The 23,270-nt window shown below is 51.0% G+C and overlaps 1 protein-coding gene across 1 annotated transcript in view; it reads left to right on the forward strand.

Annotated features, from left to right (window-relative positions):
• LRRC56 (leucine rich repeat containing 56) overlaps nucleotides 1–23,270 on the forward strand; it is a 594,120-nt gene that overhangs the window by 286,601 nt on the left and 284,249 nt on the right. Inside the window, exon 8 of the mRNA XM_086958939.1 lies at nucleotides 3,447–3,644. Coding sequence (XP_086815065.1) covers nucleotides 3,447–3,644 — 198 coding nt within the window. The remainder of the gene's footprint in view (nucleotides 1–3,446; nucleotides 3,645–23,270) is intronic.

Here is a 23,270-nt window from a genome sequence, read left to right on the forward strand (position 1 = left end):
ATTTATCAGAGACATGGTACACAGCGTCTGCCTACAACCACTGCGGGCCGGCCGCTATGACAATAAATAGCCTTCCAAGGTACCTTGCGTTGCAAATAGAGGACAAAAATAACAAAACTACGATAGACTGGCAAGGAGCCACAGGCAAAGGATAGAGAGGGTTTCATTTTGTAATTTTGACGAATCGTCCTAAAGTCAGATCGGGTAACAGAAAGGGCGGACCAAGTAAAAGGATATACACGAGTTAAACATCATTATCAAGATACTGGCGTAAATCAGCACAATAAGGATAAACAAGCAACGAAGTACATATCACCCCAGTTAGCGCCCGCCCAATCAATTTATCACATCAGGAGTCACAATCTAGCTTGTATACGGTATAGTAGGATATAAGAGGGATCTTTCTATGACAACGATAAAAGGATCCTACGACATGCAAAAAGGCACTTATTACTTGGGAAAATTCGCAGCAGAAAATGCGCCCTCGAACAGTAATATAAGAGGGAAGGAAAAGCAGGATGTGTAATCATTCAGTAACTATGCATTAAAATCGATGTCATGGTCGTGAATCAATAACCTTGCAATAGTGACACAGACGCAAAGCGCGAAAATCCGTCCCGGAAAGGACTAAACCCAACCCCCATCTGACCCGAGATACATAGGAAGAAGAAAGGAAACAAGAGAAAAACAAGAAGTAAAGGCCATAGAAACAAAAAAAGAGAAAACGAAAATCAAGCCCCAACCCCCCCACCCTGCACGTCGAAGAGGCTACGGCCCCCCCCCCCCCTACTAACGTGCCTGTCGCCCCAAGAGTACCCACATAAGGGAAAAGACGGGGGAAAGTCAACACAAGCAGACTCCCGCCCCACCCCATTTGCACAAAACAGCTCAGGCTCGATCACCAACAGACCAGCGGGTCGACAAGCAATGGCGGCGTCGTAGTATAGTTCAGCAAAGCGTCCACATCATAATGAGTGACCGGGGATCAGTCCTGCGATGCGTAAAGGAAGAGTTCACCCCTGTCCCAACTTGACCCTTCCGTCAATACGTAGCCACTGAAAGTTTGCAATGGGGCACCGCCCCGGACGAACAAGGCGGCCAGGCGGGTAGACCAAGAGCAATTCCGTGAGCAGTCCCAGAAGCAAGGGACTGAAAAGTGATCTCCTTAAGACATGTAGGCACCGGAACAGGGCTCCGAGCAAATCCCTCAGGTTGCGACCCGGTAGCAGCAACACAAGATGGCCGGGTGGTGAAACAGGCCCATGAAGGGAATCCGCACTTTTTGCAGCACTAGGCCCCGAAGTCACATTCACGCGGCCGGTTAAGTGGGATCTGTGACCAACATCATCCAGGGCCCTCCATGGCACCACCAGTAGACACGTAGCAGGCACATCTAATGGCGGCAAAGAACCGCCCACGACACTACTTCTCACGGGATCGCCGGAGCCTTCTTCTAACGGCTGGGTGATAATAGCGTCTAGGCGCCGTGCAAGGTCCCCGGCCCCATCCAACCAGGTAAAGCGCAGGGAGCTCAGAGCAGCAATGAGGTCGCGAGCCGTAGGTTCCATGGTACTTAGCCAATATAAACTCACTCGCTCTCAGGATATTTTCTACCTCGGCCAGTGTCAGTGGCCCCCACCGAACCGCCCAGCCAAAAAGTGAGTATGAAATTCACCAGAGCGGGGGCTGGCGCCACCTCCAGCTGCTACGATCGATCCGCCATTACACTTTGCCAATACACAGTTCACTCAGTCACAGGATGCCCCATAAGAAGCGCGGGCAGCATTAGCGTTATGTGGCACAGAGTCTAAATAGCAGGGGCAGACCCACCAACTTTGCGCAAGAGCGCCGACCCCATACCTCCGAGGTCTGAAAACGATGCACCGGTCTGCCCCAGGTCAGCCAGCGCCAGCAACGTTGCTCCCGTTCCAAAATGGCGATATCAGCCCGTCCAGTAGATCCACACGCAGCACAGAGAACAAAGGAACAGTCTTACTAAGCGGTGGATCAGATCTCCAGCGTGTGCGTCCGTGTCTGTGGCGGCGCCAAATCCCCACATCCGTCCGGGATGGCGCAGTATCTCTCCCGCAGCTCAGAGATATGGGCTTCGTGGCCCGCAAAGCCGCGACCTCAAGTGGCATCCGCGGCCGGCACCAACATCCGGTCCCTCGGCCAGCAGTCGGACGCCGCCACGGCATCCAGCGAAAAAGGGTGAATGGAAGGGTCGCCGGTCACGGCCAAGCTCCGGAGTTGCCGCCCGCTGATCCTCGCACCTTCCGACGCCGTGTGAGCACTGCCCAAGCCTGTGCGTCCCGGGGAAGAGCAGGATATTCAAAGGATAAATGCCGTGGCGAGCGGAGCTCGCGGACTAAGCGGCCATCTCGCTCCGCGCTCGGCCACGCCCCCAAGTAGACACTTTCTACTACAATTTACATATCAGAAACTCAAGACCATCTAAAAAAAAATTCACCCCATATACATTTTTACCTTCAAAAAAGTACTTACGCATTGTTGCAAAGCTCTCCTTTTGTGTGTCAATTTCAGTCAAACAAAATAATAGAAATCTAGAATCTTGTCTATGGTGACTGAGCTAATTGATTAAAGAAGTAGGTGGGACCAGTGGATTTCTTTGTAGGGCAAGTAGATTTTTATAGCATTTCGTCACCTTGCCAAGTAGATACAAAAAATCCACATCCCTATTATTAGTTGCTAATGACCTCTGGTGATCGCGCCTTTCCAATGATACCATATACTGCTACTTTGTTGTTGTTTGTGAAGCCTGTTAAGTCCACAGTCCTTTCAGGGAACCTACTAAGCCATAATTATGTAACTTGAAGCTCAAGTTACATATGCAGTAGAGCATATCCAACATCCATGGGAACATTTATCGCTTTATCCCCCTGAATGTTGGGCCTCAATAAATCCCCCAAAGGGTATTTTTTAAGGATAAAAATAACCAGCAAACTGTTTTAAGAAAGTGCAAGAAGAGGAACTCAGCACCTTATAACAAATTAATGTAGAGCTCCTATAGCTCTAGGAAAAACTTGAAACGATATTATGATTTATACCCGAGTGAAATACATCTGTATGCTATTTTTGTAACTTCTGGAAAGGAGACTTTGTTACGCCTGACTTAATATTTAAGGGGTTGTTGACCTTTACCCATCATCAGATAATTTGGTTACCCTTCTATTATTTTGCATTCAATAGAGCTAACAACTGAATTTCATTACCATATTTGGATTATTCTCGTGATTTGTAATTAGAACTTTAGGTGTCGGTTCCTGACTGAAACCTGTTTATTTACTCTCGTTTAGCCAATGTTTCTGCTCACAACTGCTTGTGATTTATCATTTAAACAGTGCATGACACAAGGTAATAGATATACACCTACTTCGTACACCTTCATCCTACACTTTCAAATGCGTTCTGTTTGCCTGATTTAGGAACTGTACCTGGCTTATAACAATCTGTCTGACTTGAGCCAAGTAAGCATGTTGGATCATCTGGAGATCTTGGATCTGGAAGGGAACAACATTGATGATATCACTCAGATTCAATACCTTGGATTGTGCAGCAAGCTGAGCACACTTACGATTGAGGGGAACCAGATATGCCTGAAGCCTCATCCAGAGTCTCCCACGGTAAGCCCCTTTTTTCACAAAATGTTAACACCTTTTTGCAAAAATAGGATTGAATAATTTATTTATTTAATTTATTTATAGAGCGCACTGTCACCTTGCAGGCATCCCGTCAGTGCATTCTAGTAATTTTGGCATCCAGTGATCCCCATTTTAGTTTTGGCATTCACAGTCTACACAGCAATGATTATCCTTGTTATCAAATTAATTTTTCATGGTTTTTGCTAGTTTCTTCTGCTTGAAAAAGTGCAATGCTTTGTCTTACTTGAAGGTAGTTTTTTTAAACCAAATCTTTGGAACTGCTTTCTCCCTATGGACAAATTCCTGAATGTTGCAAACAAAGCAGGACATTAGCTTTTGATGGAATTGGAGAACCTCCCAAAATCGGCTCTTAGGTTTCCCCATTACTAACCCCTCATTTATAGGTGGGGGACCTGCAGGGATTCCCATGGCTCTGCCATTAAAACCTCTCTGCTGGCTGCAGCTTCGGTGAGTTGGACGCAGTACGGACTGGCCGCACTGGGCATTGGGTGTTTCCCTGGTAAGCTGGAACGGTGTAGGTCAGTTTTTTCCCCAGTTTTGTTCCCATTTTTGTTACTGGGGGCTGGTTTATTGCTGATCTGGGGGGCACTGTTTTTAGCAAATTGTTAAGGTTTTATCCAGCAGTTTTCAGGCAACAATAAAAATGTCAAGATAACTCTGGTGATTAATGGTCCTGTTGTAGAGCTGAAAAGAATGTGTACCATGTGTATCACATAACTGTATTTTATGCGCATAGCTTAGTGGGTTACTGCTTATGCTTACTGACAGTTCATGAATTGCAATCGTAATGTAACACCGTGAATTATGAACTTCCATGAAAGAGCTTCATGCAGATTTCATGATACATGTTAGAATGTTGTGTTTTCCCAGTCTTTCATTATCCTAATGCTGCTAAAAGGGTTTGTTTAGGTAGAAATACATTATTATTAGTATAAACAATGATAACCACTGAGTTATGTTTTGATTCCCTAGTTTGTTTTTCTCTAGACCAAACTCTCTTAGAAAATGACTACCAGTGTGGATGACATTTGAATCCTGCAACTTATAGTCACCTTTGTCTTATGTAACATTTTCCATACACTGATTTACACACGTATGATTCATTGTCTCTGTTGTGTGTGTGATGTAAAGTGCTCTGACACTCTACACTGGATTGAGAGGCACTATAAAACAAAACAGAATGAGAGGCACTATAAAACAAAACAAATAAATACATGTGAGAGGAGGGCTACGAAGAGACGAGGGACATTGTTGGCAAGTGGTAGTGAGGAAGTCTGTGGAGGAGGAGGGTTGGACATCCAAAAATATTGTTCCAAAAAGCACTGAAGCTGGCCATGCTGTGCCGCTTATTGGGGTGGTGGGTGCTAGCATCCCTTGCAGTGGTCTTTCATTGTGTTTTCAGCTTCTTCCCTGTGCTTAACAGTGAATGTGGACACTTAGGTTTTATTTAAATTCATGTGTCATGCTTGATATCCTATTTTTTGTGTTCTTCGTAAGAATGTCTGTGGTTATGACCGGTTATCCTGCTGCCCTGTAAGGTCACAATTTACTATGCTTTAAAAGCTAATAAAATTGAATGTATAAGGAAAAATGTGTTGTAGAATGCACAATTTTTGACATTTTTGGTCCCCACATTTTCTTTGGAGGGGGGAGACTGCCCCGCCAGATCCCTCTAGTGGTCAGGCTCGATCACGTGCTCACTTGCTACGCATAGTACTGGGACTGGTCTGACAAAATATGCCTGGGCTGCTTTGGGTTCGCAGTCCTTCCCTGGTTGTAGAACCCACCTTATAAACCTATGACTTTCGTAAATCATTCATAAAACAGAAGACATTTTATATATGCTGCAGTATACTGTAAACCTAAAGTCAAGTAAATCAACATAATGTTAAACTATGTTTAATTTATGAATTCTTTTTGTCACTAGGATAATAAAGCAAAGAAATCAGACATAATTTGAAACACCTGCATCATAAAATTCTATTGCATGGGCCACCGTTGTAACCCGATTCCAAATTGTGTCTTCAAGTAAAGGTTCCTTGAATCTTGCAATGCAGGGCCAGATACTTTTTAAGTGAATCAATGTTTCTCCACCAAAATTACTAAGGGCCTGCCTATGAGTTTGGTGGTGTGGTAGCAGACCGCCACACCCCTGCCCTACTTCCACACCGCCAAACCTCACCATTGGCTGCCTGCCAGATTATGAGTTACCTCTTGGTCTGGCGGCCGGTCCGTTGGCATTCCAACGGCAGTGCCTATTTAAAAGGCACTGCAATGGGAGCGCCAAAGCTCGTTCCTTCATGCTACACAGTCCATAGAAATAACAACAAGCATTAGGAATGCATTAGGGCTCGGGTTTGTTTGAGTTAGAGATAATGGCATTGTAAATGGCAATGTGTTTTAGGCATGTGTTTTAGAGTGGGAGCATGTGGTGTGTGTTGGAGATATGTGTGTTGGATTGGAATGTTATCAATGGTGGCATGCTGCACTTTAACGCATTATCTTTAAAAGGTAAAGTCCAGCATAGTGCGATAGGTACAATATTAATTGGTGGATGCGTTATCAATTGGTGTGTGCATTGATGGGTGGTCGATGTGTATGCCTGTAGGAATTGTGCAGTGATGGCTGTTGGTGTGTGTGTTTGGTGGAAGCGTGTAGTGGTGGCTTGAGGTGTGTATGACTGGTGGTAGCGTGCAGTAAGAGCTGTTACTGAGTGTGGCTGTCAAGCGTACAGAGCTGGATGGTAATACGTGTGGTTGGTGAAAGGGTGCACTGACAGCTGTTGATGATTGGGCCAATTGAAAGAGTGGCTGGTGCACTGTCAGCGGTTGGTGTGTGTGTTTTTGGTGAAAGTTGTACTGACGTTGTTTGTTGTGTTCGTGGATGTTTAGCGGCACTGATGCATGGTCCTGTTTGTTTTTGGTGAAAGCGTACATTGATGGTTGTTGGTGTTTGTGCCTTGTGAAAGCATTCATTGACGGCTGGGGGTGTGTTGTTGTGTGCGTTGTTTTGTATGTGGTGATGAGTGTGTGGTGGTGAGTATGTGGTGGTGAGTCTGTGGGGGTGAGTGTGTGGTGGTGAGTGTGTTGTGGTGAGTGGTGACGAGTGTGTGGTGTTGAGAGAGTGAGGTGTGTGTGTGGTTTGTGTGTGTGGTGTATGTGTGTGTGGTGTGTGTATGGTGTGTGTGTGTGGTATGTGTGTGTGGTGTATGTGTTTGTGGTGTTTTCTGCACACTCACACACTGCCCCTACATATTCACACACTGCTCACCCGCACACTCCCAATGTCACCCTGCATAGTCACACACTGTTTATCCTGCACACTCATTCTGCACACTCACACAATGTGCACCCTGCACCCTTACACACTGTCTCTGCAGTCACTCTGCACTCACTGTCACTTTACACTCACTCTGCACTCACTGTCACTCTACACTCACTCTGCACTCACTGTCACTCTCGCACTCACTCTGCACTCACTGTCACTCTGCACTCACTCTGCACTCACTGTCACTGTGCAATCACTCTGCACTCACTGTCACTCTGCACTCACTTTGCACTCACTGCCACTCTACACTCACTTTGCACTCACTGTCACTCTCACACTCACTCTGCACTCACTGTCACTCTGCACTCACTGTCTCTGCACTCACTCTGCACTCACTGTCACTCTGCACTCACTCTGCACTCAGTCTGCACTCACTGTCACTCTGCACTCAAAAGCACACAGCAGTTTGCACTCAACAGCACTCTGCACTCAACAGCACTCTGCACTCAACAGTACTCTGCACTCAACAGCACTCTGCACTCTGTACTCAACAGCACACAGCACACTGCACTCAACAGCACACAACACTCTACAGCATTCTGCACTCAACAGCACTCTGCACTCAACAGCACTCTGCTCTCTACAGCACACAGCTCTCTACACTCAACTGCACTCTGCACTCTACAGTACACAGCACTCTACAGCACACAGCACTCTACAGCACACAGCACTCTACAGCACACAGCACTCTACAGCACACAGCACTCTACAGTGTGTGTCTGGTGTGTATGTGGTGTATGTGTGTGTGGTGTGTGTATGGTGTGTGTGGTCTTATGTGTGTGGTGTTATGTATCTGTGTGGTGGACTTAGTTTGAGTGTTCGTTTCCTGCACACTCATACACTGCCCCTACACATTCACACACTGCTCACCCTGCACACTCACACTGTTCACCCTGCATAGTCACACACTGTTCATCCTGCACACTCACACACTGTCGCCCTGCACACTTACACACTGTTCACCCTGCACACTCACACTGTTTACCCTGCACACTCACACTGTTTACCCTGCACACTCACACACTGCAGTCACTGTCACTCTGCAGTCACTGTTACTCTGCAGTCACACTCACTCTGCAGTCAGTCTGCACTCACTCTGTCACTCTTGCACTCACTCTGCACTCACTGTCACTCTCGCACTCACTCTGCACTCACTGTCTCTCTCGCACTCACTCTGCACTCACACTCACTCTCGCACTCACTCTGCACTCACTATATACTGTTCACCCTGCACACTCACACTGTTTACCCTGCACACTCACACACTGCAGTCACTGTCACTCTGCAGTCACTGTTACTCTGCAGTCACGCTGCACTCACTGTCACTCTCTGTTGGACCCGGCCTCGTGGCGTGGTTCCCCCCCGCTACTCAGCTCCCCGTTAGCCCAGCCCCATACCTAGAAACCCATAGCTGCCCTACCCATGTCTGACCAAATGCCCATGGCCCGCATCGACCTGCCCCCCGCCACCTTCCCAGCCCGCGCGCCCCAAACCCCCAAGGCCCCATAGGCCCATCGGCAGCCATTTTCCCTTCCCGAGATCTCTGATGCCGTGGGCCTAGCATGACCCTAGCCCTAGCGCAGCGTAGGCTCCAGACGCGCCAGCCCCCGTTGGGAGGGTGAGGGCTACCCTAATGAGAGAAGACGAGGAGTTTCGATGGCACCTCCGGCCTCCCCTGAGAGACTGGTTTCGATCACACCTCTGGACTTCCCCCTGAGGGCCAGTTTCGATTGCACCTCTGGCCTCCCCGAGTGCTGGCTCCAGACCTGCTGGGCGTCTGGGAATCCCCGGACGCATCCTCAAAGGGGTCAAAGAACCAACCGCCGGACCTCACCCATGGACCGCCCCCACAGCCTCGGACCTCCGCCTGCGAGGGTCCGGACATCAAAGGGTCACTGGACTATATCAAGGGCCGCCCCTGAACTAGCGGGCAGTTGTATCTTGGACAAGGAAGCCCTGCTGATCTGATCACGGCTGAACTGAACCTTGTGAACTCTTTGAGCCCTGCTGACGCTGTCGCGGCTCGTTCTTGGAACTGAACCATCGGAGCCCTGCTGACCTCGTCGGGGCTCGAGCTTGAATCTTGAAGACCCCTACGGAACCTTCTGAGCCCTGCTGACGTGGTCGCGGCTCCTCCTGAACTTCCTCCAGAGCGAGCCCTGCTGACGTTGTCGCGGCTCGAGGAATATTCTAGTCCGGCTGGACTATCGAAGACACCAACCCGAGAGAACCATTCTCAAGTGAGTAGGATCCCCAGTGCGACTACCACCTTCGGTATTCCCCCGACTCGAGGATTGAGAGCTGTGCGCAGGGTACGCTACGTACTGGCCTATGAGACTAAGACTGTCCCGCTACCCCCTCCCTAAAGACTTGAGACTCTCTGCGAGCCCTCGATCATTGTACATAAGTGTGATAATACTTTTTCTTCGTGATCATAAAGAAGTTGATAACGAACCCTTCCGTGTTGTGTCTGTTCATAAGTGTGGTGTGGTCCTCGTGTGTACGATTCGCTACTTGAGGTCTTCCCCGGTGGAGATCCCTCACAAGGCTCGGCCTTATTGGTGGGAGAGGTGGGTCACGGAGGAGTCGGGTAGACATAACCCGGCCTCTGAGATCGCCCCTTCTAACATTGGTGGCAAGCGACGGGATAAGAGCCTACGCCTAGAATCATACAGTAATGCGACTGACACACCACCCGAACAAGACCAACCATGAGTCTCACCGGAACCAGCGAAAAAAACGCATTTCAGAAAGAAAAACTGGAAGATTATACCCATAAAGAATTAAAACAATTCTGTAAAGATTTCCGCATCGCTACCACTGGGTTGAGCACCAAAGATGACTTCCAGAAAGCCCTGACGGCCTGGGTAGAAGCCGGGGCCCCTCTCTGACGGCCCGAGGGAAGAGGGAGCCGACTCCCTGCCACGGAATGCCAGCACGGAGAGAGGTCTGTCGATAGAAGAAATGGCAGACCGAGAGCGCAACCGAAACCACGAGCTAGAACTGGCCCAACTTAAATCGAAGGAGAACTAAAGCTGGCAGAACAGAAACTAGCCATCAAGCAGTTACGGCTGCAAGGGGAATTAGAAGACAAGAAGCTCCAGCGAGAGCTAGAAGAAAAGAAGCTCCAGCGGGAGCTAGAGGAAAAGAAGCTCCAGCGGGAGCACGAAGGGAAGAAACACCAACTCGAACACGAGCGCAGCTTGAAAGAGCTCGAAATTAAAGCCCGGAACGAAGAGACCCGACCCCCGGGGAACAGAGACCCTGGACCCCTGGTCGTACCGAAAGTACACATCCCCAAGGTTGTGGTGAAGGAGTATTATAAGAATGACGATATCCAGCAGTGGTTCAAAGCATACGAGGTCGCCATGACCGCCCACCGAGTACCTGAGAAGGATTGGGGGGCCGGATTATGGGGCCGCTTCCTCAGCGAAGGGAGAGACACCCTGCTAGATCTGCCCTCCGCCGTCGTGAACTCCTACACCCATGTGAAGGACGCCCTCATGGCTCGCTATGGGCTCAATCTGGAAATGTACCGACAGAGATTTCGAGACTGCAAAAAGATACCCGGCACCACATGGGTAGAATATGTCAATTTCTACAGCCGGGCCTTGGAAGTGTGGATCAAGGGTAGCAAAGTAACCACCTTCGAAGGACTTGTAGACCTCATCGCCTATGAACATCTATCCAACAATTGCTTTGTAGAACTGAGACAGCACCTTCTCGATAGCAAGTTGGCCGACCCCCGGAAGTTGGCTGTCGAGGCTGATCGATGGGTAAACACCAGAGTCCCACGAAGACCAGTGGGAGACTATAGCAGAAACGAACAAGAAAAGCCACTTCAGAGGGACGGGGGGAATCAGAATAGACAGAGGGGTTCCCAGGCAGGGCCTCCTCACAGTCCCCCTAGGAACCAGCCAGGGACACCCCCACCAGATGCAAGGGCCGGATTCCCTCCTGTTAGATCAGGACCCAGAATAGCCACAGCTTGCTACTGATGTAACCAAACAGGGGATTATGCCAATGATCCCAACTGTCCCCTGCTCAAGAAGACCCCTGCTGCAGGTCCCCCTGCGCACCACCTCGCCAACGTAGCTCTAGAAGAAGAAGAGGAGGTAGAGGACCCAGAGGGGTGGGAACCAGCAGCCATGACCTTAGTTTCCCTGGGGGATAGAGATATGGTCCCCAGAACCTTCCTACCAGACAACACAGAGAAATACCGACAGCAGGTGACTGTCAACGGGTTCCACATAGGAGCTCTCTGAGATACCGGGGCCAGTATCACTGCTGTGAAAGAGCACCTAGTAACCCCAGACCAAATAGTACCCCGTGCCTCCTGCAGAGTGATCTCCGCGGACAATTCCGTCCGCACCTGTAGGATAGCTCAGGTCCCATTCGAGTGGGAGGGCGTCTCCGGAGAGTTACGAGTTGCGGTCCGCATCGACATGCCCGTGGACTGTCTCCTCGGTAACGACCTAGAGAGCTCCCCCTGGAAGCAAGTAGAGCGAAAGACGCACCTCGAGATGGTGGGCCTACCCGAGTGGGCCTGCGTGACCACCCGATCCATGTTGGCCCGGGTGGCCACCCCCGATGAGGTGACCACTGACAACCCTCGCCCCGTCTCCGCCGAGCCGGAGGGCAGCGGGCAGACCGAAGGCCTTGACCTCTTCCCGAACGAAAGCAGCGACCCCGACCCCAGTCTCCTGGACCAAGCTGGTGAGCCAGCCCTGAGCACGGACGATCTCCCTGAGTTGACCCAGTGGCACCAAGAGGGGGGGCCCTCCCGAGAGGAGTTCTGTCTGGAGCAGACTTCTTGTCCATCTCTAGTGGGGCCGCGGCAGCAGGCCGCCGCCCAGGCCGTCGGCGACCAGTCCGGCTCCCACCACATCTATTGGGAAAATGGCCTGCTATATAGCGAACAGAAGTCCGCAGAAGTAGGGTCAGCCCGAGTGCTGGTGGTACCCCTACGTTTCCGCGGATTCCTACTGAATCTGGCCCACGATATCCCCTTGGCGGGACACTTGGGTCAAGACAAAACGTACCACCGGTTGGTCACCCATTTCTACTGGCCACAAATGCGCTCTGATGTGGAGGCCCACTGCAGGTCCTGCCCCACGTGTCAGGCCAGCGGAAAGAGCGGAGGGCGACGCAAGGCTCCTCTCCAACCCTTCCCTGTGGTCAGTACCCCCTTTGAATGGGTGGGAATCGATATCGTGGGGCCCCTTGACCCCCGAACGTCCTTAGGACACCGGTTCATGCTGGTCCTGGTGGATCACGCCACCTGATATCCCGAAGCCATCCCCCTCCAAACGGTGACAGCCCCAGTGGTGGGGCGGGCCCTCATGGGGATCTTCTCCCGGGTGGGGTTCCCGCGAGAAGTAGTGAGCGACAGAGGACGAACTTCATCTCCAAGTACATGAAGTCTCTCTGGCAACAGTGCGGGGTGACGTACAAGTTCACCACCCCGTACCATCCCCAAGGGAACGGCCTGGTCGAGCGGTTCAACTGCACCCTCAAGGGGATGGTCATGGGCCTCGAGGAATCCCTGAGACGCAAGTGGGACGTCCTCCTCCCCTGCCTCCTGTTCGCATACCGCGAAGTCCCCCAGAAGTCCTTGGGGTTCAGCCCCTTCGAGCTGCTCTACGGGCATCCCGTGCGAGGACCGCTCAGCCTGGTCAAGGAAGAGTGGGAGACGACATCCTTGGAGCCCCCACCAGATGTGTTTCGATACATTCTGGCTCTTCGCAACCAAACTCTGAAGTTCCAAGAGCTGCCGAGGCAAACCTCGAGGTCAGTCAAGAAGAAATGAAAAGGTGGTATGACCAGAATGCCACTCTGGTCGAGTTTCAGCCCGGACAACAGGTCTGGGTGATGGCCCCTGTAGAACCCTGTGCCCTGCAGGACAAGTGGACAGGTCCCTTCAAAGTGGTGGAGCGAAAGAGTCAGGTTACCTACCTCGTTGATGTACAGTCCCCGAGGAACCCCTTGCGGGTTCTTCATGTGAACCGCCTGAAACCCCACTTCGTGCGGTTTGAGTTGAGTTTACTCCTCGCCACCGACGACGGAGCAGAAGAAGAGACGGATCCTCTCCCCTATCTCTTGTGTGCGAAGGAAAAAGATGGCTCCGTAGAGGGAGTGAGTCTCGCCCCCTCCCTCACCCCCCAAGCAGAGCGAAGACTGTCGCCAGTTATTGGGACAGTTCTCTGACCTTTTTTCCCTCGTCCCCGGAGTCACCAGTTGGTGCGTCCACGATGTGGACACCGGGGACAGCCCTCCGGTACGGCACAGGGCCTACCGCGTTCCAGACAGAGTGCGAGCCTGCATCAAGGCTGAAGTCTCCAAGATGCTAGCCCTGGGAGTGGTTGAGGCCTCTGACAGCCCATGGGCCAGCTCCGTGGTCCTGGTTCCGAAGTCGGCCGCCCCCGGCGCTGTTCCCGAGCTGAGGTTCTGCGTAGATTACCGCGGGCTCAACGCAGTCACCAGAACCGACGCTCACCCCATTCCCCGAGCAGACGAGCTCCTTGACCGTCTAGGGTCTGCTCGGTAACTCAGCACCTTCGACCTGACCAGTGGATACTGGCAGATCGCCCTGACCGAAGGGGCCCGAGAGAGGTACGCCTTTTCCACCCCGGATGGCCACTACCTTTTCCGGGTGATGCCCTTCGGCATGAAAAATGCCCCCGCCACCTTCCAGAGACTAGTGAACCAGGTACTGGCTGGGTTGGAAGAATTCAGCGCCGCATATCTGGACGATATTGCAGTATCCAGCTCCCACTGGCCTGAACATCTCCTCCACCTCCGGGAGGTCTTGTTAGTCCTACAGAGGGCCGGTCTCACCATTAAGGCCAGTAAGTGTCAAATCGGACAGGGGTCCGTGGTCTACCTGGGGCACCAGGTCGGCAGCGGCCTCGTGGTACCTCTCCAACCCAAGATCGATGCGATCGTGGCCTGGGAGGCCCCCTCCACCCAAACGGATGTGCGGGCGTTCCTCGGGCTCACGGGGTACAACCGAAGATTAATAAAGGGGTATGGTAGCATTGTAGTGCCCCTCACAGAATTGACCTTCAAAAACCAGCCGAAGAAAGTTAGCTGGACCCCCGCCTGCCAGGAGGCGTTTGAAGCTCTAAAGCACGCCATGTGCACTGCCCCTGTGTTGCAGGCCCCCGACTACTCCAAAGAGTTCGTGGTCCAAACGGACGCCTCCGAGCATGGCATCGGGGCCGTCCTGTCCCAGTTGAACGAGAAAGACCTGGATCAGCCAGTGGCCTTCATTAGCTGGAGGTTACTCCCTCGAGAACAAAGGTGGAGCACCATCGAGCGGGAGGCCTTCGCGGTGGTTTGGGCTCTGAAGAAGCTGAGGCCCTACCTGTTCGGTACTCACATCCGAGTCCAAACCGACCACGACCCCTCTGGTGTCTAATGCAAATGAGAGGGGAAAACCCCAAACTGTTGCGATGGTCCATCTCCTTCCAGGGGATGGACTTCACTGTTGAGCACCGGCCAGGTGTTGACCACGCCAATGCGGACGGCCTGTCCCGATTCTTCCGCCTCAGTGAAGAGAACCCCCAACGGGATGGGTAGTTCTCTCCGCCTTTCAGCTGGGGGGGACGCGTGTTGGACCCGGCCTCGTGGCGTGGTTCCCCCCCCGCTACTCAGCTCCCCGTTAGCCCAGCCCCATACCTAGAAACCCATAGCTGCCCTACCCATGTCCGACCAAACGCCCATGGCCCGCATCGGCCTGTCCCCGGCCACCTTCCCAGCCCGCGCGCCCCAAACCCGCAAGGCCCCATAGGCCCATCGGCAGCCATTTTCCCTTCCCGAGATCCCTGATGCCGTGGGCCTAGCATGACCCCAGCCTCAGCGCAGCGTAGGCTCCAGACGCGCCAGCCCCCGTTGGGAGGGTGAGGGCTACCCTAGTGAGAGAAGACGAGGAGTTTCGATGGCGCCTCCGGCCTCCCCTGAGAGACTGGTTTCGATCACACCTCTGGTCTTCCCCCTGAGGGCCAGCTTTGATTGCACCTCTGGCTCCCCCGAGTGCTGGCTCCAGACCTGCTGGGCGTCTGGGAATCCCCGGATGCATCCTCAAAGGGGTCAAAGAACCAACCACCGGGCCTCACCCACAGACCGCCCCCACAGCCTCGGACCTCCACCTGTGAGGGTCCGGACATCAAAGGGTCACTGGACTATATCAAGGGCCGCCCCTGAACTAGCGGGCAGTTGTATCTTGGACAAGGAAGCCCTGCTGATCTGATCATGGCTGAACTGAACCTTGTGAACTCTTTGAGCCCTGCTGACGCTGTCGCGGCTCGTTCTTGGAACTGAACCATCGGAGCCCTGCTGACCTCATCGCGGCTCGAGCTTGAATCTTGAAGACCCCTACGGAACCTTCTGAGCCCTGCTGACGTGATCGCGGCTCCTCCTGAACTTCCTCCAGAGCGAGCCCTGCTGACGTTGTCACGGCTCGAGGAATATTCTAGTCCGGCTGGACTATCGAAGACACCAACCCGAGAGAACCATTCTCAAGTGAGTAGGATCCCCAGTGTGACTACCACCTTCCGTATCCCCCCCCGGCTCGAGGATTGAGAGCTGTGCGCAGGGTACGCTACGTACTGGCCTACGAGACTAAGACTGTCCCGCTACCCCCTCCCTAAAGACTTGAGACTCTCTGCGAGCCCTCGATCATTGTACATAAGTGTGATAATACTTTTTCTTCGTGATCATAAAGAAGTTGATAACGAACCCTTCGGTGTTGTGTCTGTTCATAAGTGTGGTGTGGTACTCGTGTGTACGATTCGCTACTTGAGGTCTTCCCCGGTGGAGATCCCTCACAAGGCTCGGCCTTATTGGTGGGAGAGGTGGGTCACGGAGGAGTCGGGTAGACATAACCCGGCCTCTGGGATCGCCCCTTCTAACACTCTCGCACTCACTCTGCACTCACAGTAACTCTCGCACTCACTCTGTACTCACTACACACTGTTCACCCTGCACACTCACACTGTTTACCCTGCACACTCACACACTGTAGTCACTGTGACCAGTGCCTATGTGTGCACGCAGTGCCGGTGTGTGTGAGCAGCCTGTGTGTGTATGTAGTGCCTGTGTGTGTGAACAGTGTCTGTGTGTGTGAACAGTGTCTGTGTGTGTGAACAGTGTCTGTGTGTGTGAGCAGTGTCTGTGTGTGTGAGCAGTGCCGGTGTGTGTGCGCAGTGCCGGTGTCTGTGAGCCGCCTGTGTGTGTATGTAGTGCCTGTGTGTGTGAACAGTGCCTGTGTGTGAACAGTGCCTGTGTGTGAGAAGTGCCTGTGTGTGTGAGAAGTGCCTGTGTGTGTGAAAAGTGCCTGTGTGTGTGAGCAGTGTATGTGTTTGTGAGCAGTGTCTGTGTGCGTGAACAGTGCCTGTGTGTGAACAGTGCCTGTGTGTGAACAGTGCCTGTGTGTGGACAGTGCCTGTGTGTGAACAGTGCCTGTGTGTGATCAGTGCGCCTGTGTGTGTGTGCGCAGTGTCGGTGTGTGTATGTTGTGCCTGTGTGTGTGAACAGTGCCTATGTGTGCGCGCAGTGCCGGTGTCTGTGAGCCGCCTGTGTGTGTATGTAGTGCCTGTGTGTGTGAACAGTGCCTGTGCGTGAACAGTGCCTGTGTGTGAACAGTGCCTGTGTGTGAACAGTGCCTGTGTGTGGACAGTGCCTGTGTGTGAACAGTGCCTGTGTGTGATCAGTGCGCCTGTGTGTGTGCGCATTGCCGGTGTGTGTATGTAGTGCCTGTGTGTGTGAACAGTGCCTATGTGTGCGTGCAGTGCCGGTGTCTGTGTGTGTGAACAGTGTCTGTGTGTGTGAGCAGTGTCTGTGTGCGAGCAGTGTCTGTGTGTGAACAGTGCCTATGTGTGAGAAGTGCCTGTGTGTGTGAGAAGTGCTTGTGTGTGAGAAGTGCCTGTGTGTGTAAGAAGTGCCTGTGTGTGTGAGCAGTGTCCGTGTGTGTCAACAGTGTATGTGTGTGTGAGCAGTGCCTGTGTATCCCTGCACCTAAAATCAACCTACTTGTCATGAGGCCCAACGTTAGACACACAAGCACAACTGTTGTAACTCGCCTGCTCGGACACTCCATGCAGAAACACATTCCTGCTCTCGGAGGTTTGGTTTTGTTGCTGAACAAGACATGAGCCCCTTTGATGAGATGAGGAGAATGCGGCAAAATGTGGGACTGATCGTAAGCCAGTGAAAAGAATTCCGTTTCGTACCTGGACGTTACTGTCTCCAATATAAACGCACTTACATACTTTGTGTGGTAATGAAGACTGTGTGTCTCATTGTCGGCGCACGACCAAGCCAACTCTTCAAAGGCCAAAACTTACACATGAAAGGATGCAGACGAACGTGCGCCCACCAAACTCACTGCAGACTGGTGAACGCCCCCCGAACATCTGGGTTCCATTACCGCAGCACCCTGACAACTCGTATTTGACAATTTATTGCACTCCCCTGCGCGTAACCGCACAGAATATGCAGGAAGTGCACAAACGGAAATCCATATGGCCAATTGCATGAAGGCTACTAAAAACACATCACTGCGCGGACCAATTACCATGCAGATGGCAAAATATACTACGGAAAAATCTTGCGCAGTGAGGAATTTTTACTTCACTATTCTGAGCCCCGTAACAAGACGGCTCAGAGCTCCGCCCACTTCTGACGAATTGGTGACGTAGGCCGAGCCCTAAAAAGGGAGAGAGAGCCTAAACGAGTGGATTTGCTCTCCCTGGCTAAGTATGTATAAGCAACAAGAATCCACCTATAGTTCTAGAGTGTTCCCTACAGTGGTGGGGAGCACTAGGTGTTTTTAAGATACCCCTCACACACCAAAAGGACCCTTGGTGTCATGCTTCATCATTGGGGTCTTCGCACCCCTCTACGGGATGCGGCGTGCTACGACCTACGACTACGCGGGAGCACTTATTTCAATGACGATGCGTGGTGCGTGTGAGGGTTTAATGTGAGTGAGTGGTGGGGTTATAAGTGAGTGATACAGTTAAAAAGTGCCTGGCTCGTGGGGTGGACTAAAAAATCTTTAATAAGCCCCCGGGCTGGTACTGTTAAAAAAGTGCAATGCGAGGTGTCTATGTAACGTTATGTACATCACCTCTTGTGTGCGTCAACATGTTTCGGAGGTCAACTCCTTCTTCAGGACGGGGTGCACAAATCCCCACCTTACTCACGTTTCACTATCTAAAAATGTGGTTATTATTTAAAGAAAAGTGAAGAATGGAGTGCAGGCTACAATGTACCTACAGCGAAAATATCCAAGGTATCTGCTATTTGCACAACTTGTCTCATAATTCTTGTGAGCCTCATGAGCCTCCTAACGTTGGGGGTTCACGTGCCCATCTGCTACGATCTCCAGGAGATGACTTCCACTTTTTCCCCCATACGCGGCTCCGCTGGGAGTCCATGCCATTCAGTAAAAGGGGTGCATGCAGACAGGGGGGCACATCCTGTGTCACCCTGCATGCATTGCCAACCAAACTTCTGCCAACCCCTGGCAAACTTTTCAAACCCCCGCCACTCAGAAAAATGGGGGGTGCACTGTACCCCTTTTCTGCCCCACCTCTCTTGCTAATCAATAGTTTCTCCTCACGTGTGCTGATGCACATTCAACGTTCTAGCCAGAACTTCCCTGATCTCCAAAAGATACAAATCCATACCGATTCTAGATAAGTGCAATCCGTCGTCCCTAAAGAAGTTGACTGTGTCAGAACGTATCTCATGATCGCAAACCCTACCAAAGTCAAGATCCCTGCAAAAACAAGCCATTTCGCTGTTGACATTACTTCTTGCCCTATCCACCGCACCTAGATTTACTGCTCCTCTCCACACCCTCTGGGGCATGAACGCGGTCCACAACACGAAACACCCTGCCCACTGCTCTTTAACAAGTGCTAAATCTTCCTTTCACTTGACACCCCTTCCCTCACGCTAATTCTGGAGCTCCTGAACTCTTCCCTAGGAGATGCCAAAGTCCCTAAGGCATGGAAACATGCCATGGTGTCACCACTACTGAAGAAAGCTACCGCAGATCCAGATGACCCCGCTAATTTCCGCCCAATTTCGCTTCTACCCCATTCCTCCAAAATCTTGGAGAAACATATTGTTACCCAACTTACTCACTTCACAGAAATCAATAACCTCCTTCATACTTCCCAGTCGGGATTTAGGGCAGGTTTTTCAACCGAATCAACCCTTCTAGGGGTTTCTGAAACTATACGCCGGCAAGTTGATGAGGGGGAGACCGTGGCACTTATCTTACTCGACCTTAGTGCCGCATTTGACCCGGTCTCCCACACCATCCTCCTTAACACCTTGCAAACCTGTGGCATAACTGTACCTGCCCTGGCGTGGCTAAAAAGTTTCCTCACAGATAGAACCTTTCAAGTCTTCTCCTCTACATCCTCTTCTAAACCTCATAATTCACTATTTGGGGTTCCCCAGGGTTTGACTCTCAGCCCCATCTTATTTAACTTGTAAATCATCCCCTTGCTACCTTAGCCGAAAAATCTGGGTTGACGATCTACTCATATGCTGACGACACCCAGATCATTTATTCACTCTCTGCGAACGCACATTCAAACCCGTCTTCCCTCTGTTCTGGTCTTAATAACATTGCCAAATGGATGTTTGATAACAAACTAAAACTCAACGGAGGAAAGACCGAACTGCTTCTGTTTGGGAAACACACTACCCTATGGGGCCCCCAACATTGGCCACCTCAGATGGGACCTACACCCACCCCCTCCAAAACCGCTCGCAATCTGGGCATCATTTTTGATGAACATATGTCCATGAAACAACAAGCGGTCAGAGTGGCAGCCACTTGTTTTACCATCCTCAAGTGGCTTAAGAAAATCAGGTGGATGCTCTCCCAGAACACACTAAAAACCGTAGTCCAAGCTCTAATTACATCTAGATTGGACTACGGCAACATCTTATATCTGGGGGCATGTAAAGAAGTCACCAGGAAACTTCAAACAGTGCAAAACGAAGCAGTTAGGTTGATATGCATGCTACCTAAAAGATCCCCAACCTCATCTGGTCTTCGGAGTCTTCACTGGCTCCGTATCGAACACTGCGTAAAATTTAAAGCTCTGTGTTTTATGCACAGAATCAAGGCAGGTAAAGCCCCCTCCTATCTGAGCACCCTTGTCCATCAATATTGCCCCCGAAGAACCTTACGCTCCTCTAGCCAACATAAGTTTCAGATACCCAGGATCAACCGAGTTAGACAGGGAGGTCGTTCTTTTTCCTACTTGGCCCCCTCTCTCTGGAATTCTCTCCCAATTCAGCTTCGCACGGACGATTGCTACCTCCAATTCCGTAAGAACTTAAAAACATGGTTGTTCAACCAATAATTTCTTTTTCAATAGCCCTCTGTCCCCTTCTGTATTTTCGCTCTTTATGTCCTTAGCGCCGGGAAACCTCAGGGTAGCTGCGCGCTCTACAAAAATAAATATAATAATAATAATAATAATAATAAATCCTTCTTCATGCTGCACATCAGCACTACGCCCTTTTCTTCAAACAAATCGTTTCCCCCTAGATATAAAACCAAAATATCTGGGCACCTGCCGCCCACCAACAATCTATTCAATCATAGGACCAGCTCCTTCCAACACATTCCCCCCTTTCCTTTCCAGGTAATTTTGAACATCTGGGGTTCTGACCAAAGTAGCTCTGTCGAGCCTGTACTTGAGCCCATTTTATAAACGAATGCCCCAGGGCCCAAATAGCCATTTCTTCCATCTCTGGGCTGGACACTGAACCTGAAATGACAAAAATCTGAATTAATTTCACATATCACAATTCACAGCACACACGTCCTCTCCCAGCCCTCTCATATAGCGCCTGTAGTACTGTGATGACCAGCGAACCACCTGCATAATTTCATCCTGCGCCCACACTCTGCTGCTCACCTCTTATGCCACCCAAATGCAGAAGGAGTGCGTACCATACTCTGACCCGTCCACCCTCAGACTTTATAAGGTTTTCTGCAATATTGCCATCACTTGGTAGTCTGTCACCTTGTCCCTCTTTGCGTGCTTGAAAACTGCCCACCCTGATAACCCTGCCCAAATTGATCATTGTCGAGCCAACCTGAGCGGGCAGGTACCGGGTGTTTCCAACACCCATTTTCCCTGCCCTCTCCGATCTGTCTTAGAATGGCTCAACCTTATCTGTACCTGACTGCTATCCATGACCACATCCTGCCACAAAACTCCACCGTCCCCTTCTTACCCAACAATTCTGAAACCTGAGAGGCCCCAAAGAACATCCACACCATCAGTGTAGAAAACAAACATAATTCTTTCTCATCTCTGCATATCTCTGGCAACACTGCCAGCACCTGACTTGACATCTGCCTTGAAAGCGGCTTCCGTAGCCTGGCCCCCGTGCCATGCTCCCGCGCCCAACCTTCTAGAATTCTCCTCCCCAATTCCACTGCCGATGGGGTGTATCCCCATAAGAGCTTCCTATGAAAGCAATTCCTGTTAGTTTCCCAGTGATTGTAAATCTCGATAAACCCCTGTCAATGCCTCTCGGCACCCAATCGCTAGAATTCTCTCCATGCCAAGATGTATGCCACTCTAGTGGAGTCCGCAAGCGACCCTATCACCAATTGTAACATCCGACGTAACCTATGTACCACAGACGCGGAGGCATGGGCATCAGGGTCCTGTCAGCATCCTTGGCTAGCCCAAGGAATCTCCCCCACTGTGAACAAGACAAAGCATCCGCAATGTAATTGTTCACACCCGTATGTGCAAGGCTTTGAAAGCAATATCATGCTGCAAGCAACCCAACACAAAAACTCTCAACAGTTTCAGCACCTGTTCATCCCTGGCAGACTGGTGATTCACGATCTCTACCATTGCAATGTTGTCTATCCTAAACAGCCTCTTATTGTGAGCCAATTCTTCCCCCGAAGGTGTCACTGCTACCACAAGGGGAAAAAATTCTAAGAAGCCGATGCTCCTGCCCTCATTTCGCCAGTGTGCTGGCCATTGTTCGCAAACCACCTCCCTTTCCAAAACAGTCCAAAGCCCATAACACCTTCTGCATCTGAAAATATTTGCACTTCCCATTCTAAGTCCTTGTCCCTTGCTAGAGGAATTCCATTAAATGACTGTAAGAAAACCCTCCACATCCTCAAGTCTTCCTTGACTCTGCCTGAGAGCTGAACGTGATGGTGAGGTAAATGTTTTCCTGACAAGACTCGTCCCAATCTCCTACAGAACGTCATACCTGCCCTCACTATGCTGCATGCAAAGTTGACGTGACCGAAGAGGGCCTGAATTGCTTTGACCTTCACTTTCTCCTGGGATAGCATGTCCCGCAACAGGGTTAGAATTTTGTCCTTCTTATCGGCTTGTATTTCCTTTGAATCAATCTCGATTCCCAAAAATTACAGCTCAATGGTAGGACCCATCATTTTTTCTGGTGCCAGCGGCACCCAAGGTCCCCCATCAGCTCTTGGAAACCTTCCAGTGCTTTCTGGCATCCCACAGAGCTAGGGGAGCCCACAAAGAAAAAATCGTCCAAGTGCACCATGAAAACAGCCTCTGCAAAAATGTGCTGAAACACTCAAACAATGCGCACAAAATGGACAAGCCTATCGGTAGTGCTTTGTCCATGTACCGCTTTCCCTCAAAGTGGATACCCAAAAGTTCCTAATCATCTGGGTGGACTGGAAGTAACTGAAATGCAGATTTTATATCACATTTTGCCAATGGTGCAGCTGCGCCCACCGTCACTACCAGCGACATGGTCACATAAACTGATGAGTAGGATACCGTGGCCACCTCCTCATCGATGACATCATTGCCGAATTCCCTTCTGGCCATGATAGATGTTGAATCAGCCTGTACTGTCCCAACTCCTGTTTCGGCACTACTCCGATTGGAGAAATAATCAACTTCTCCATGGGCCAATCCTCGAAATGACCCGCAATTGTCCCCTCCCGCACCTCTCTATCCAGTTTGTCTTAAACTGCCTGTTTATGTTCTGTGACTGATCTCAAATTCTCTGCCCATCTCCAGGTCCGTGAGCCTGTGTATCCTAAACAAAACCCCTCTTGAAACACCTCCCGTAACACCCTTGCTGCCCCTTGATTCTCATAGCACTGTAGCCACAGTTCCAGATTTTCTAATCCAACCGGAGTATGAGCCCTTTGGCCCAGCCCCTGTGTACCCTTACTCCCTCGAGCACCTGAAAACTGCT

The sequence above is a fragment of the Lissotriton vulgaris genome, chromosome 2_1 (assembly GCF_964263255.1).
Source record: "Lissotriton vulgaris chromosome 2_1, aLisVul1.2, whole genome shotgun sequence".
Taxonomy (NCBI): Eukaryota; Metazoa; Chordata; class Amphibia; order Caudata; family Salamandridae; genus Lissotriton; species Lissotriton vulgaris.